At 42.8% G+C, this 17,524-nt stretch overlaps 1 protein-coding gene across 2 annotated transcripts in view; it reads left to right on the top strand.

Moving 5' to 3' along the window:
• DFNA5 (deafness, autosomal dominant 5) overlaps nt 1–17,524 on the top strand; it is a 76,119-nt gene that overhangs the window by 715 nt on the left and 57,880 nt on the right. Inside the window, exons 2-4 of one of the 2 annotated variants that reach the window (XM_010855369.1) lie at nt 2,328–2,392; nt 7,892–8,121; nt 12,750–12,942. In XM_010855369.1, the coding sequence (XP_010853671.1) occupies nt 7,911–8,121; nt 12,750–12,942 (404 nt within the window). In that variant the 5' untranslated portion in view covers nt 2,328–2,392; nt 7,892–7,910. The remainder of the gene's footprint in view (nt 1–2,327; nt 2,393–7,891; nt 8,122–12,749; nt 12,943–17,524) is intronic. The other variant, XM_010855368.1, reaches the window with a different exon arrangement.

The following is a 17,524-nucleotide window of genomic DNA, read 5'->3' as shown; positions in this document are numbered from 1 at the left end:
ATCACCGCGCTCACCGGGCCTCCACGTGCGGACCCGGACCGCTTCCCCTCTGCACCTGACCAGGTTCTAAGACCAGGGCCGTCTTAGAACGGCGTGGGTTCTAGCGGGTTTGGAAAAACCCTCTCACTGAGATTCTACTCAGTTCAGAGGACTGGTGAGAAGGAAGGATGCGTTGGGATTGATGGGTGCCTTTAAGAGGCAAATAGACAAACTAGTTGAAGTGGAATGAAAAGTGCTGCGGAATCAGAGAACAGCTGAAGAAGTGTAGAGTAAATTAATCGTTTTCCAAAGCCACCACCAATGAGCTCTTTTCATAAACGAAAACCTCCGGGAAAAGATGAGGCCAGACAACTAGATCTGAGAAATACCGCCCAAGCCCTCAGAAGCTCCTTAGGTTTTCCAGAAGTGCTTTTATTTTTCTTTTTGAACCCGCAAGGAGAACCAGTGGGTTCTTTACTTAATCAGTCTCCAGTTATTTGTTCCACTTCCCCCAAACCTTTGCTGACTCACCCTCCTTTTACAAGCTCATGCGTGCCCTGTGACCACCTTTTTTTTTTTTAAATTTCAGATTTTTAGTTTAGAAAGAAGTGATAGAGTTCCTTGTCTTTAATTTGCTGCTGCTGCTAAGTCGCTTCAGTCGTGTCCGACTCTGTGCGACCCCATAGACGGCAGCCCACCAGGCCCCGCTGTCCCTGGGATTCTCCAGGCAAGAACACTGGAGTGGGTTGCCATTTCCTCCTCCAGTGCATGAAAGTGAAAAGTGAAAGTGAAGTCCCTCAGTCGTGTCCGACTCTTAGCGACCCCATGGACTGCAGCCTACCAGGCTCCTCCGTCCATGGGGTTTTTCCAGGCAAGAGTACTGGAGTGGGGTGCCATTGCCTTCTCCCCTTTAATTTGCCTTACTATACAAATGAAGGCACTGGGCTGTAAGCATTGGAAGATACGGAAGAATGACACCTCTATTTAAAGTTAATAGAGTCAATTTCACTTTGTTGTTTAGAAAACTAAAAACAGTTTGAAATGTGCTGAAGTTGTTAAGAGATAATAGTACTAATAGCAGTGTCTTGTTTTCCTAGATAGTGAGGAAATAGCATGTTTTATAGCCATGGTTTTTGCTTCCACCGTAACTGAAGTTTACCCTTTTGAGCACATTTTCTTACTCTACAAAATGAATCATATGTGGTTCAAAAAAAAAAAAAAATAAAGCTGACTAGGGTGTCAGCAGAGCAGGTGGTCCAGGACTTAGGCTTGGGAGACAGGTGGACCTCAGTTGGAATCTGGGCTCAGCACTAATTCTCTATTTGAGGTTCACTGCCTTCTAGTCACGGAGAAGGCAATGGCACCCCACTCCAGTACTCTTGCCTGGAAAATCCCATGGACGGAGGAGCCTGGTAGGGTGCCGTGGGGTCTCAAAGAGTCAGACACGACTGAGCGACTTTACTTTCATGAACTGGAGAAGGAAATGGCAACCCACTCCAGTGTTCTTGCCTGGAGAATCCCAGGGATGGGGTTGCATAGAGTCGGACACGACTGAAGCGACTTAGCAGCAGCAGCAGCAGCAGCAGCCTTCTAGTCAAAGACCTCTGGGAACAGCAGGTGGAGTTGAAGGGGTTGGGTCAGTTCCTTGCTGAATGAGGGAGGCTTTGCTCCATGGGCAACCCTGGGCTTCTCCATATCTGGGTGTCAGAAAGGAGTTATAGGATTTGGGCTTCTAGGCGATTTGGAGGAGAGTTTAAGGAAATAGGACTTTACTCTGGATTGGATGCTGCCAGAAAGTATGGGAAATTCTCTGGAGTATCCTTGTAAATCATGTCTGAAAGGAGTGAGGCTAAAACTGCTGTTGACCGAAAACCACAGTTACTTATGTGTCAGGGTTGGTGGGGGTAGTGGGAGTGTTTGGTCATTTTTGTGGTTTGGACAGTGTTCACATTCTGACTGTGGTCAGATAAGACTATAAAAGGTCTTGTTTTGGTCTTGATTTATCATGACCACTGAGTGGCCTTGCCTGATGTTGATGTCCTGTGACATTGTTCGTGCCAGCCAGGAGAATGCCGGGCCAGTGCTGGCAACCCCAGGGCTAGCTGATTGTACCAAGCGAGTTCCTGGATGTCAGGGTTGCTGCTTTTTTTATTGTGTTCTTGAGCAAATAACATCTTTGCACTTTAGTTTCCACTTCTGTAAAATGCAGACAATACCTCCTGAGGGTTGTCGTGGAGATGCAATGAGGAAATATATAGAAAGGAGTTAGCCAGTACCTGGCACATAGCAGGTACTCAGCATATAGTTACCCCCTCTTTATCTAGTGGATGATGAGGTTTCTTCCTTAGAATTCAAGCAGAGGCCCATTGATCAACTGGAGCTGCTCTAGAGAAGAATCCTGAGTTGGGAAGAGGTAGGTTTTTTGCAACTCAAAGATGTGATCATTCCATCACACTGAATCAGTCTTGAGGATGGTCATGAGCGATTGTAGTATCTTCTGATGCCGTCACCATCTTGGCAACTATTTTTTAGATTCTTTGGTCCGAGTTGGCCGTGTGCTCTTCTGACTTTGTGTCGTTGTCTTGCTTTTTTGGTCTCTTCCTTTAATGTCTCTTGTCCAGGAGTCTGAGCTGAGCTTTCATGTCATTACTGCCTTGACTTTGACTCTCTGAGTTCTAATCTGATTCAAGTTGGGCAGCCATAGAGGCTGATGAGATGTTTGCTAATGGAATTCTTCAGGCCCAAGTGAGGGAGCCCAGGCTCTTTGGTATAGCTGTAAAGTGCAGTGGAGTTTTAGGCCATGAGCATTTTGACCTTGACCTCTAGGGAGGTCATTTTCATCTTCTTTCAGATTGGAGCATTCTGGAAATTTGAATCTGACGTCTGGCTTCTAGTTGAGGCGTTGTCTGTGTCAGGCAGCTTGAGTTCTAGATCTTTTAGTGGACTCTGGGCATATTATTTAATCTTTCCAGGTGGGACAGTTACTTTAGTTGTTTGAGAATCAGACAGCAACTTATTGGCTCCCTATGCCACATGATAAACTGTATTGTGTTAAATTTTTAGCTTATATCTTGGTTCATCTCTCTGATTTATTGAAAGCTTCTAGGAATAAAGAAAAAGCAATAGAAAATAGGCTAAGGACACAAACAGTTAAGAAAAAGATATATAAAAAGGCTGCAAACAGAAGACGCTTGAATTCATTTATATTAAAATGTGTGTTAGTTGCTCAGTTGTGTCCAACTCTGCAACCCCATGGACTATAGCTGGCCAGATTCCTCTGTCCATGGAATTCTCCAGGCAAGAATATTGGAGTGGGTTACCATTCCCTTTTCCAGAGGATCTTTCCGACCCAGGGATTGAACCTGGGTCTCCTGAATTGCAGGCAGATTCTTTACTATCTGCGCCACCAGGGAAGCCTCTTAAATTATATGTTATATTAAAATAACATGACTTAAAACTATACTGAGATACTATTTCTCACCTATGACTAGCAAAAATACAAAGATTGATAACCTACTCTTGTTGCTGAGACTGATACTTTCATACCTTATTGGTGAAACTGAAAAATGGTACAACCTGTAAATTATCGATGCATTTACCCATTGGTCTAGCACTTCTTGAAATTTCTCTTCAGACACTCTTGCCCAGTGGTCCCTGACCTTTTTGGCACCAGGGACCTATTTTGTGGCAGATAATTTTTCCATGGGCCAGGGGTGGGAGCATGGTTTCCTGATAGTTCAAGTGCATTACATTTATAGTCCACTTTATTTTTAATGTAGTGCTGCCACTGATCTGACAGGAGGTACCGGTTTGTGGCCTAAAGGTTGGGGACCCCTTCTCTTGCCCATGTAGGAAGGGGACACACATTCAGTATTTAGTATGGCATTTTTATAGTAATAAAAATTTAGACGTAACCCAAGTGATCAGCAATATGGGACAGGTTAAATAAGCAATGGTACATCTTCGGGAAGGGGTATTATGAACTGTATTATGCAGAGGGTACTCACCATGGAGAGATCTCTAGGATATATTGCCACGTGACAGAAAGCAAGATGCAGAACAGTGTGTACATTCCTTTTATATTTGTATAAAGAAATATGAAGGTGATATACTTGAAGGGGAGAGGGGTGAAAAGGTAGATGGGACCTGGGTAGGGATGGGATTTCTCAGTGTGTATCTTTTCCCATAGTTTAGATTCTTGAGCCATGTAAATGTATTGTGTATTCAAATATAGTAATTAAAAAAAAAAACCCAAACCCTCTAACTTTAGCTTCACAAGGAAAATATCCTCAGTTCTTTGATTAAATAAGTCTGAATAAAAACCTCCAAAGCAGTAGTCACTGCTGTTAACTCTTCTTCAAACAACCTACTTTGTCAAGAGGCTATGTTTGATGCTAGATTGAAAAAAAATTAAAAATTAATTTAGGAGTTCCCCTTCTTTATCCTCTAATCCCTCTGGCGAGGAGTGGTGTCATTACTAAGACTCTGCTGCCTATAGCAGATGGGTTTTGTTACTTTTTTTTTAATAGCAAGCCTGATGTATGTTCTTCAGAGACCTGTTTAATCTGAAGTCAAGGTAGTGAACTCCCTTCCTGGTTGCCCCAGGAAAGAATGGAAACCATAGAAATGGAGATCCTGATACCCCCGGTGAACTGACGCAGGTTCTGCTGCTACTCTTTTCTTGGGGCAAAGCAGGGTGAAATCCCCCAGGTGACTGAAAGTGAGTGCTAGTCACTCAGTCATGTCCGACTCTTGGCAACCCCATAGACCATAGCCTGCCAGGCTCCTCTGTCCGTGGAATTCTCCATTGGAAAAGTCTAGTGTTCAACCCAGAGATCAAACACGGGTCTCCTGCATTGCAGGCAGATTCTTTACCGTCTAAGCCACCAGGAAAGTCAGGTCATTGAGGAGACAGTATTTTGTTCAATATTCTTCCCTTGTGTTTGACAAAATTAATTTTGCGTCTTATGCTAGACGCACTCTCAGTGGTAGTACTGCCTTACTGTCCCCACCAATCTGCTTCTTCCCAGATCCCTCTCTTGATAACTGGCATCTCCATCTCATCAGCCAAGCCAGGCCTGCGCTGTCTGCAGGCCATGCTGGGGAGTCTCCTTTCTTTCGTCAGAAACCTCACATCCAACCAGAGTTCTGGGGAAGCCACCAAACCAGCATCTTTTCTGCCCTTAAGGCACTGATGTTGTTCCTTCCAGCTGATCTCCTATTTCATTTCCAGAAGATCTGTTTAAGTGACTACTCTCATCACACTGCTCCCTATATAACCCCTCTAGTGGCTCCTGCTGCCCTGGCCCTCATCAGGGGAGGTACAGGCCTTCAGGACCAACACTGAGTCTTCCTCATCCTTGTCTTTTGCCCCTCCCTGCTCTAGAACCTGGCAGTCCACTGCAGGAACCAATCCCAGAGTTTGCAGAGCAACTCTAAGTCTGTCAAAGGAGTGGTGATAGGCATAGCTACACAAACCCATGTCTCTTGATCATTACGACCTTGCGGGTCCCAAATCTTAGAAAATCTTCTCCACCTGTCCACCACTTCCTGCAAGTGCTGAGCCTTTATAATTGCTCATCTGCTAGAACCTCCTCTCAGTACTCCTTTGCTGACTTAGGCTCATTTCTACCTAGCCCACAAAATGCAGCTGTGATGCTGTCTGCTTCATGACAGCTTCTGCGACACTGTGTTTCTCTCCAGCTTGATCGAGATGACTTTTTCTTGGTTCATTCCTTTTCGCAATCTCTGTCAATATCTAGCATAAAACTTAACTGTTTATTTCTCCTTCTGGTCACCAAACTAGTAGCTCATTAAGGTGAGAGGCTGCCTTTTGTGTATGTATCCTGAGTGCTTAAACACAGTACTTGGGTATAGTACATCAGTTCAGTTCAGTCGCTCAGTCGTGTCCAACTCTTTGCGACCCCATGAAGTGCAGCACGCCAGGCCTCCCTGTCCATCACCAACTCCCGGAGTTCACTCAAACTCACGTCCGTCAAGTCGGTGATGCCATCCAGCCATCTCATCCTCTGTCGTCCCCTTCTCCTCCTGCCCTCAGTCCCTCCCAGCATCAGAGTCTTTTCCAATGAGTCAACTCTTCGCATGAGGTGGCCGAAGTACTGGAGTTTCAGCTTTAGCATGCTTAAGAATAATGACTGATTCAATAAATATTTTGATAAATGAGTTCTCTGATAAAAGAACAGGGTTAGATAGCTATAAAATAATCTAAGAGAAGGTACTTTAGAGAAGAATTAATGATAGTAAAACAAAACGTTTTAATGTTCTCGAGAAGATCCATGGTAAAGAAGGTGGGTTGAACTATTAGTAACTAAACATCCAAGATTATCTCAGCTCTTAAATTCTGTAATTGTGTTTTCTATGTGACTTCCAGATACCAGGGTACAAGTATAAATAAAACACAGTTCTTGTGCACTAGACATTTTAACCTTTCTTGTGCATTAGACATTTTAACCTTTGTGGATAGTTATTTCAGTTTGTGCGTTTTTTGAATAATAATGGTCATGTATGTGTGCACATATGTATTTTGCATATGTACAGCTATGTGCAGTTTATATGTTGTGAATTGTTTATAACTTTTGTCCATGTGTCTCCTACCATTTTTTAATCCTTGATGTACTTTGCAAAGGTTTTTTTTAATGTTAAGTATTCTAGTTTTTTGTTAATACAAACTAGAAAATAAGCATTTTCTCAGTTTGCTATTTGTCTTTCTAAAGGCCTTTCTAATTCTACAATTGTACAAATATTTGTTTGTCTTTTTTACTTTTATGGTTTCACTTTTCTTTAAAAACCCTCTAATCCACTGAGAATTTGCTCTTGTGTGTGGCATGAGATGGGTCTTCCAAGGTGGTGCTGGTTAGTAAAGAACCCTCCTGCCAACACATGAGATGCAAGAGACTCGGGTTTGATCCCTGAGTTTGGAAGATCCCCTGGAGGAGGAAATGGCAACCCATTCCAGTATTCTTGCGTGGAGAATCCCATGGATAGAGCAGCCTGGCGGGCTACAGTCTGGGAGGTTGCAGAGTCGGATGTGACTGAAGTGACTTAGCATGCATGCATGGCATGAGATAGGGATCTGACTTTTTTTTCCCCCAGATGTTTAGCCAGTAATTCTAATAGTTTATTGAAAAGTATAGACATCTTCCAGTGAATATAGTACATTTATATCTTCCAATGTGTGTTTCTTTTTTTCCCCTCCAGCTGAAGAGTGACTGGGCTTTTCATTTCTGGGTTTAAAAGTAATAGCTAGTCACTTTACATTTATGGATAAGGGAAATCACACAATGTAAAGAAAAAGAACATTCAACCCTTCAAAGAAGTAGTCATAAGTAAGATGCACATTTGGGTAGTCAGTATGCTGTTCAACAGATATTCCCAGGTCTCTGCCTTCCCAATACTTGGTATTTCATGACCATTATGACTGGCTGAGGCCATGTGCCTAGTTCTTACAAATTGTGAGTAAATGTGATATGTGTCAGTTTTGGGCTAGAGCATTTAATACCTGATGTGAGACTTTTCTGGAACCTTATTTCCTGTTGGCTGATGACTGATGATGTTCAAGAGGGTGTCTGCCCCTTTAGCCTGAATCCCTGAATGATAGCAAGGAGCAACGTCTTCTGTACTGGATGTGTTGTGTGAGCACTAAATATGCCCTTCTGATTATAAGCCACTGAGATTTGGAGGCATAACCTAGCCTATCCTGATTTATACTCATATCCTCTTTTAGTATTTCAATTTTTTATTTTTTAGACATCAACTGAACTCAAGCTAGAGGCTTCTCTAAGGAGAAGATATTCTTTCATGAATACTGATTGATACTAGGAAGAAATAAGGTGATTTCAGGAAAACGTTATGAAATAATAACTTCCTATATATATACATATTTTTTTTTCAGGTAATCTGGAGTTCTCAAAATGTTTGCCAAAGCAACACGAAATTTTCTTAAGGAAGTTGATGCTGGAGGTAACCTGATCGCAGTATCAAACTTGAATGACTCAGATAAATTACAACTTCTAAGTCTGGTGACCAAAAAAAAGAGATACTGGTGCTGGCAGAGACCCAAGTACCAGTTTTTATCTGTCACTCTTGGAGATGTACTCACAGAAGACCAGTTTCTGAGTCCAGGTATGTTTCTTTGGTTATATTTACAATTGTTCCAGATCAGGAGATGATTCTTCTTTTAGACACACGTTGTCTTGTTTTGTTGTTGTTGTTTAGTCACTCAGTCATGTCTGACTCTTTGTGACTCCATGGACTGTAGCCCACCGGGCTCCTCTGTCCATGGGATTCTCCAGACAAGAATATTGCAGTGGGTTGTCATTTCCTTCTCCAGAGGATCTTCCCCACCCAGGGATTGAACCCACGTCTCCTGCAGTGCAGGCAGATTCTTTACCAATGAGCCACTGGGGAAGCCACATGTTGTCTGGAGTGATTATAAAGCCATACCTTATAATCAGTTCTCCTGATTCTTTGCTTACTGTTTTAAAGACATATCCGTTCTGTTTTCTTTTTCTTTTGTATTCCATTTTTGGCTGTGCGGGGTCCTTTTTGCGGTGCATGGGCTTCTCACTGCAGTGGCTTCTCTTGCTGCAGAGCATGGGCTCTAGGGTGCACAAGCTTCAGTAGTTGTGGCGGTCAGGCTTAATTGCTCTGAGGTGTGTGGAATCTCCTCAGACCAGGAATAAAACACGTGTCTTCTGTATTGGCAGGCAGATTCCTACCCACTGTTCTTTCTACCAGAGGAGTTCCAATATTGCAATTTTTGGTATAAAAGTACAACATGCCCACTTGTAGATGTTGTGGCTCCTCAGTATAAGTGGACTGAAGTTCTACTGCTCCCAATTTGGTTTAATATTGAGGTTGATGATGCCCCGTATCCATCAGGAGAGTGTGAAAGATTTTATTACTCACAAAATGAAGCTTTTCTGGGGAGAACATAGTAGATTGCCAAGGCTGGTCCAAAAATAACTAGAGAGAAGAGGGAAAAAGATGGGCTTAGTTGTTCTAGTGAATAGGAGGTATGGTGAGGGTTTTGTATGGGTGGGGCTTGCAAGGGTTCAGTTTGCTGCTGGTGCCAATGGAGAGAGCACCTGAAGTTTCTTACCCAATTGCCCAGATGTGTAACAGAAAGGAAAGGAGATAGTGAGCTTGAAATGTCAAACATCAAAAATACTCCTCATTATTACAAAGAAGTATTTATAAAATATAGAAAGGCAAGAAAACAAGTCAATAAAAATTCCTCCATCAAATGTTAATTTCTATTATATTGTATCTTTTTTATCTCTGCTTCTAATTTTTGAAAAATAACATTGGAAACACACTACATGTAATTTTAACATGTTCCTCATTTATTTTATTTAACCTTATATGTTTAGATTTCTTAGTATGGTTTAAATATTTCTTAGTACTGTTTTCAATAAGCAGTATGTATGCACCCTAATTTGCTTAACCAGTCCAATTTAGTGCTTTGTATATAGGGCTGCAATGAATATTTTTGTTGTTGTTTTTCCTTTAAACAATTGTTTCAGCGTAGATTCTTTTTTTATTAAAATTTTGTTTTTCTTGAGATATAGTGGATTTACAATATTCTATTAGTTTCAGGTGTAGAACATAATGATTCAAAATTTTTATAAATTATATTCCATTTATAGTTATTGTAAAATATTCCCTGTGCTGTATAGTATATTGTTGTAGGTTATTTATTTTATACATAGCAGTTTGTACCTCTTAATTCTCTACCCTCTTACCCCTCCCTGCTTCTCTCTCCCCTCTGGTAACCATTAGTTTGTATCTGTGAATCTGTTTCTTTTTTATTATATTCACTGTTTGTTTTATGTTTTAGATTCCACCTGTAAGTGATAACATACAGTGTTTGTCTTTCTCTGATTTATTTCACTTGGCAAAATACCCTCCAACTCCATCCATGTTGTTGCAAATGGCAAAATTTCATTCTTTTTTATGGTTGAGTTTTATTCCATTGTGTATGTATGTATGTGTATATATATGCCACATATTCCTTATATATTCTTCTATTGATGGACACATATGTTGCTTGCATATCTTGGCAATTGTAAATAATTCTGCTGTGAACATTGGGGTAGCACAGATTCTTAAATATACAATTACTGGACCAGAAGTTGGGAGCTTTTCAAAGACTTTTGGTACTCATTCCTACACAACTTGATGAAATAGAGTGATGTATGAAGGTACCATCAACTCTTAATTACTGGGCTAAATGATGTTCAAGTCTTCTTTTAGCTTTAAAGTTCTTTAATTTTGTAATTGCATTTCTCTTTAAAGGGTAAAAGTGACAGAGGAAATAATTTGAGTTGACAAATAATCTCTAAACTTTCTTCCAGACCAGCATTCTAGACAGTGCTTTCTTCAGCCAGGCCCATTATCAGAGCTGTCAAGCAATGGGCAAATGAATTGATAGTGATTTATGTCATGTTTTCCCCCTGGATATTGGGTGGAACATTTATTAAATGGTATAACAACTAGCTATGAGGAAAGGCAAGAGAGAAAAAAAATCACAGAGCAGCCCATGAACCGCTGAGTAATTGGGATTCACCACTCTGTGCTCCTGGCCTCTTCGTGGTGTCCAGAGAGCTCCTGTTAGATGGGTCAGGCCGGTGGCAGTCCCTGAGATGAGCAAATCCCACGTATGTTCATCAGCTGAGGCCGGAGCTCACCCCTGCGTCTGTGCCCTGTGGGTGTTAGGGCTGTGATGGGAGGTGCCCTCTTCTTTGTCTACCGAACAGGTTTGAAATGCCTCACCTTTGTCATCCTTGCCCCTGGCAACAGCACTGGAGTGCTGTGTTGTGTTCCGGGGTGTGGAGGTTAGAGGACCGTGACTTGGTTGTCCCAGTGACAGCCTGTTGGCTTCCGCACTTTTCGCTTCCACCTGCAGCAGTGGATGACTCTGTGCAGACATGTGCACAGATGACATCTATTTCAGAACGTGTCTGTGTCTCTCATGGCATTTTCGAATACACAGACAGTCCTGATTATCCCCGGCAGCTGTGGGGTCCAGTCCTGGGGTCAGAGTTTCCAGGAGTGGTAGTAAGCCTGATGGGGACCAGAACTGGGAACTGAAGGTAGAGTTTCTATCTGTGTAGCACTTTGTACAACCCAGGACAGTCCTGTTTATTGGGAAATGTTGTTGCTCTGGTCTAAACCCAGTGGATAAATTGAGCACTTGCTGTGTGCCAGGCTCTTTATTACATGGTTTAGAGACACCAGCTTCCAGCAGAATCCATCAGGTAGGAATTATTAATTATCTCCAATTTGCATTGACAAACCTGAGGTTCAGGGAGATGGATGAGATACCCAGGTCTCCCAACTAGGAATTTTAGAGTAGTGATCAAATCTCGAGCTCTTAACAGCTGCTCTATGCTGCTTTCCAAGTCAATTCCCAGAATGTTTGTATTCTCAAGATGTAAATAGGAAGAGGCTTTGATTTGGGGGCATTTTCATAAACTCCTTATTATTTTTGGTGGAGATAATCGTTTACTTTGTAAATTCCACAGATAATGAGTGGTGATTAATTATCATTAACCCTGGCTGAGGAATGGGTTTTCTTGACTGGAGTGATAGAAGTATAGGCGTTGGGGGTGGTGACTGGGTTTAAAGAAGCCTTTCAGACTCCCAGTAGATTTGAATCCATTATGAAGTACCACCAGGAGCCCAGGAGATCCTTGGGTCAGGGGAATGAAAAGGGCCAGTGTCAGGTTCCTAAGAGACTCTCAGTGTAGCCTTCCTTGAATGATGGTGACTGAGACTATTTTTATGGTAGTATTTGGCTCAATCAAAAATGAGAACAGAAGACATATAGAGACATGAGAAGGCTAAGATCCTCAGACATGTGTACCTTGGTGTTCAGATTTTTTTTTTTAAAAAGGCAGATACTAAAGGCAGTCTGGTATGACCTGATGAGGAACATGGCAATTCCTAGGGGAGCTCATTTATGCTGGGACACCAGCTGGGTGGTGGCATCACTCTTTATTGTCTGGGAAGCCAGGAAGGAAGAATGGAGAGTCTGGAGCTTGCGTACTCCAGGATGGAAGCAGGGAGGAAGGGCATGCTCACTGACTTTATCAGGAACACAGAGATAAGGAATTGCTTGATACGGAATTGAATGACTGGGTAGAGGTCAGAAATAAACAGCTAAATATGGGGAGAACTGTTTGAATGGAGATGGTAATGAAAGCCAGGGGAGTGTTCCTCAAGGCCACGAAGGGGAAGGGAAAATGCCCAGGGACAGGTTCAGGCGGCTGATCTGCCAGATACTGGGTCAGGCAGGCCACGCCCTGGGTGGGTGGGTGAGCAGAGTGCCAGGCTGCTGGTTTTTTTTCTGCTTATGTGTCATCCTCATCTGGTCCCTTCATCCTCAAAGCACACATTTAAAACATCCTATTTATTTATCTGGATAGCAGTTAAACAGATGTTTACTTTAAAATTATTCGTGGAACTCTAAAGATACTTTTGGTGCACATGTCTATATGTGTGTATATTGGACTTGAAAGATGAAAGAACAAAAAAGTACTCAGTAGAGCCCCTGGCCACCAGTACACACTACACTCTCAGTCAGCGTCCAGGTTCTTTTGTCTGTACAGCGTGGCCGCCGGCTCTCCGCTCTGAGTGCAGACCTCGTGTTTCCCACAGGTTTCCACAGGATTGGAAAGCTAGGTGACCTGAGGCACAGAGTTGGCCGCTTTGTCATCAGATTCCTCTGCATGTCTTATTCACTGCAGTGGTCGTGGAGTCGGACTTTGTGAAGTACGAGGGCAGGTTTGAAAACCATGTGAGTGGGACCCTGGAGACAGCCCTGGGGAAGGTCAAGCTGAATATTGGCGGCAAAGGCCTCGTGGAGAGTCAGTCCTCCTTTGGAGCCCTGAGGAAGCAGGAGGTGGACTTGCAGCAGCTCATCGGAGATGCCCAGGAGAGGTAATGGGAATTCTGCTCGGCATTTTGACTTTGACGCGCCTCTCATTTAAATTTTTAAAAAGTTATTTATTTACTTTGGACTGTGCTGGATCTTCGCTGCTGTGCGTGGGCTTTCTCCATTGCGGTGAGTCGGGGCTGCTCTCTAGTTGCCGTGTGCTGGGTTCCCGTTGCGGTGGCTTCTCTTGTTGTGGAACACGAGCTCTAGGTGCGTCTAGTACTTGTGGAACATGGGCTTAGTTGCCCTGTGACATATGGAATCTTCCTGGACCAGAGATCAAACCCGTGCCCCCTGCATTGGCAGGCAGATTCTTAACCATTGGACCACCAGGGAAGTCCCATGTCTCTCATTTATAGGTCATTCTGTGGGGTCATTCTGGTGGTCCAGTGGTTAAGACTCCAGGCATCCAATGTAGGGGGCGTAGGGGAACTAAGATCCCATAGCTGTGTGGCCAAAAAGAAGGTCATTTGTATCAGCAAACATTACTGAATGCTCATCGCTGAAATGTGATGAGCAGTTCATCCGTTAATCTGGACTTTCACTATTCTTAGCCCGAGCAGGGACACTTGGGAAACCCTTTAAAAGGATGTTACTTCAGGCAAATGTGTACTTTTAAAGAATCATATGATTTATAAAATACCAACAGTAAGAACGCTCTGTTCTACATTTCGGAATATTAAGATCAGAAGTGGGAAAACCACACTCCTCTCTCTGGCTCTTTATGATTTTCTGATTAGGGAAAGAAGAAAGCAGGTGAAGTACTTCGGGGAAGAGCTGGTTTTTAACTCTGAAATCTTGAAGACAATTCCACATTGTTTAAATTCCAGTAAATACAATTTACTCCAGTAAAACTGAAACCTCCAACTCAGATTGGGACTTGAACCCGGCCAAAACCCATAATGTTCCAACTGAGATCACACACCTGTTTTTAGGACTTAATGAAGTTCAGGTTCTTGATGTCTCATCACAAAGAATTCAGTGAGAGAAAGTGATAGGTAAGGAGTGAATTTGGAGAGAAACACACTCCACAGAGTGTGGGCCATCTTGGGCAAAAGCTGTGTCAAAATATGGTGTGGTCAACCTTTATGAGCTGCGTAATTTCATAGGCTAATAAGTGGGATAGTATTCCAACTACTTTGGGGAGGTGGCAGAGATTTCTGAGAGTTGGGCCACAGCCCACTTTTTGGTCTTTGGTTGGCCTTGGGACTGTCGTGGTGCCTGTGGATGTATCATTTTGCCAACTTGATGTGTTAGAATGAGTTGCACTGAGGTTCAAGGTCTAGTGCAAGTTGACTTGTCCACCATTTTGGACCCACTTGGTTCTAATCAATTTATGTTGTGTCCTCTGGCCATGTCATTTTTTCAAAGGTTGTGCCCTGCTCTCTTCTCTCCTATTTCAAAATGATTTGTTGTTATTTAGCCACTAATTTGTGTCTGACTCTTTGCAACCCCATGGACTGCAGCACGCCAGGCCTGCCTGTCCGTTGCTGTCTCCTAGAGTTTGCCCAAGTTCATGTCCATTGAATTGGTGATGCTATCCAACCATCTCATCCTCTGCCACCCTCTTCTTCTTTTGCCTTCAATCTGTCCCAGCATCAGGGTCTTTTCCAATGAGTTGGCTTTTCGCATCAGGGGCCAAAGTATTGGAGCTTCAACTTTAGCATCAGTCCTTCCAATGAATATTCAGGGTTGATTTCTTTTAGGATTGACTGGTTTGATCTCCTTGCTGTCAAAGGGACTCTCAAGAGTCTTTTCCAGCACCACAATTCAACGGTATCAGTTTTTCAGCACTGAACCTTCTTTATGGTCCAACTCTCACATCTGTTTCAAAATGATAATACATTATTATTTCTACCTTGTATTTCTTCAACATTCCTCAAGTAACTGCTGAATGAATGCCTACTACATACTGTTCTACATCTTGGGGATTCTGAAGTGAACAAAACACCAGCATTTCTGCCCTATATTCTTGGGGGAGAGAGAGACAACATGTAACTAAGTGATTATATATAGTATATTGATGGGGCTCACTGGAATGGAGAAAAATTTAGCAGAGAAGGGAGATAGAGGATGCCAGGAATGGGGTTTATGACTTGAAAAAGTGGCCAAGGAAGGCATCCTGGGGAAATTGGCATGACAGAAAAGACTTGAAGTTGGGGATGGGAGTGAGTGTAAAGATGTCTTAGGCAAGAAAGTTGTAGGCAGAGGTGGTGTGGCTGGAGCTGAGGCATCTGGGCAGGAGCAGGTGAGGTCAGAGAGGGCCTGTAGGACCTTGCAGGCCACTGAAAAAACTTTTAACTCTCACTCGGAACTTCCCTTGTGGCTAAAGAATTGCCTGCAATGCAGGAGACCTGGGTTCGGTCCCTGGGTTGACAAGTCCCGTGGAGAAAGGAACAGCTACCCACTCCAGTGTTCTGGCCTAGAGAATTCCATGGACAGAGGATCTGGCAGGTGACAGTCTGTAGGGTTGCAAAGAGTTGGGCAGGACTGAGCGACTTTCACTTTTCTTTTCCTGGGTGAGGTAGGAAGACACTGGAAGACTTTGAGGAGAGAAGTGACAGGATCTAACTTATGTTTTAGGAGGATCATTCTGGCAGCTGAAGAGAGACTGAATGGGTGGAAGCCAGGAGTCCTATTGAGAGGTTATTGCAATAGTCCTGATCAGAGATGATATTTCTAATTGAGAGGTTATTATAGTAATCCTGATGGGAGATGATATATCCATTTGTACAGAAACATATGTGCATTTTCTTGTGTGGTTTATCACCCTTTTTAAAACAGAAAATGCCAACCCAAATATATTGAGAAAACTCACTCGTGTAGAGAGAGGTAGTTTATCTCCTCTTTTCAGGATTATATGAAATATGTTTGCTCATTGAATAAAATACTGTTTAAAAATCAATAAAAATTACCATAAAACTCATGTATCAATTATTTGGTGGGCAGACTTTGTACAGATAATGAGGATGTTTGAGCAACTGAGGTCTTCAAAACCCATCCACCTTTCCACTAAGCTCTGATGTTTAATGGAGTTGAAGGACAGTGGTTGTTATTTGACTGTTGCCTCATGGCACTTTCTAGAACTCCAGGACTCCACTGCATTAGGACTCGGGGGCAGTAATTCCCTTTCTCAAAGAACTTTAAGCTCTCTCTGGTGACATGAGGTGGAAGGACAGCAACCTCTTTCTCTGATAGTCATGACCTTAGTTATCTTTTCTCTACTAATTTTCTTCTTTGGTAAAGAGGCATTTTCCTTCTCTACTACAATACCTACTGGGGGCATACAAGAAAAATATTTTCTGTTTATCTGAAAATGAAGTTTAACTTGGGGTCTTATATTTTTATTGGCTAAGTCTGGCAAATAAGGGGGAAGAGGGACAGAAGGGCTGGTGGTCCCTGTCTTTAGTCAGCCCTCTATAGTGTGTTTCTATTTTGCAGTCTTGTTATTTCTGTTTGAAGATCCACAGTTTGGCATGCTTATAATCACATTTCCCAATATAGGTTTCTCGCTCATCATGATTCAGGTGTAGAAGATTGTGCCAATAGGAAGCATATGGGGAGAAGTCAGTAAGTAGAGATGGGAGAAAATATTCTCAGAAAAAGAAGCTAAGACCAGAAGTTGTAAGTGGGGAGACAGGGAGAGAGGGAGGGGGAAGTATCTGCTGAGCAGCTACTGTGTGCTGGGCACTTTATGGGTGTCATCTCCTTTCCTCTACACAGCCGTCTCCTTTTAGGCCTGAGGATCTAAGGCTCAGGGAGGAGAAGTGACTTGTTCTCAGTCCCAGAGCTCAATTTGGGTGCTGCAGCTTGGATTCATCCCAGGATTTTCTGACTCCAAAACTCCTGTTCTTTCCTCTATATCATTCTTGAAGTGACTGTGAAGCAAAGGAGTTGACTGAGATACAAGTAGTTAAATTATAACAGGAGATGTAAAGGCAGAGGCGTGAACCCAGGTCCCCAGTGAGGGCACCTAGAGGGTGCACAGTGTTCCAGGCACCTATGAACAGCTGGTCCACCCACCTGGAGGTGCCCGCACGAAGGCATGAGATCATCTTGGGAGAGTTTAGACATTCTTTGTAATGGGGAAGCAATGGCCTGTGTGGAAGGGACAAGGGAAGAGGCAACACTGGGAATACATTTAAAGTCTAGAGATGGAAAACGTGTCTTATCACAGTCACCTCTTCCTTGTTCTGTTGCTAAGAGGTAAAGTTGAGCTACAAGGGGAGGAAAGATGAGGACTTGACCATAGGATGGAGATCATGTCAAGGTAACATTCTTGTTACTTGTTGGAGTAATAAATTCTTATCTATGTAGTCTGCCTGTCTTTGGACTCCCACAGCATCATCATGTCGATAAGACTGGCTGTTTGGTACATGCACGGCCTTGGGAGTGGTGATTAGTAATGCTTAAGTACTGTATGTTCTTGAGGGTTCATTTGCAGTCATTTTTATTTCAGGTCATTTAGATAAGTTGTCATCTGCATACAAGTTATTTTAGTCCTAGGAATTCAAAGTATTTGGTTTATTGTCTGTGAGATATGTGCACATCTCAAAAACAAGCTTCATCTAGCATTAAAAAAAACCC

This window comes from Bison bison, unplaced genomic scaffold (genome assembly GCF_000754665.1).
Source record: "Bison bison bison isolate TAMUID 2011002044 unplaced genomic scaffold, Bison_UMD1.0 scf7180017864364, whole genome shotgun sequence".
NCBI lineage: Eukaryota > Metazoa > Chordata > Mammalia > Artiodactyla > Bovidae > Bison > Bison bison.
Note: the sequence above shows the minus strand (reverse complement) of the source record. Positions and strands in the feature narration are given on the sequence as shown.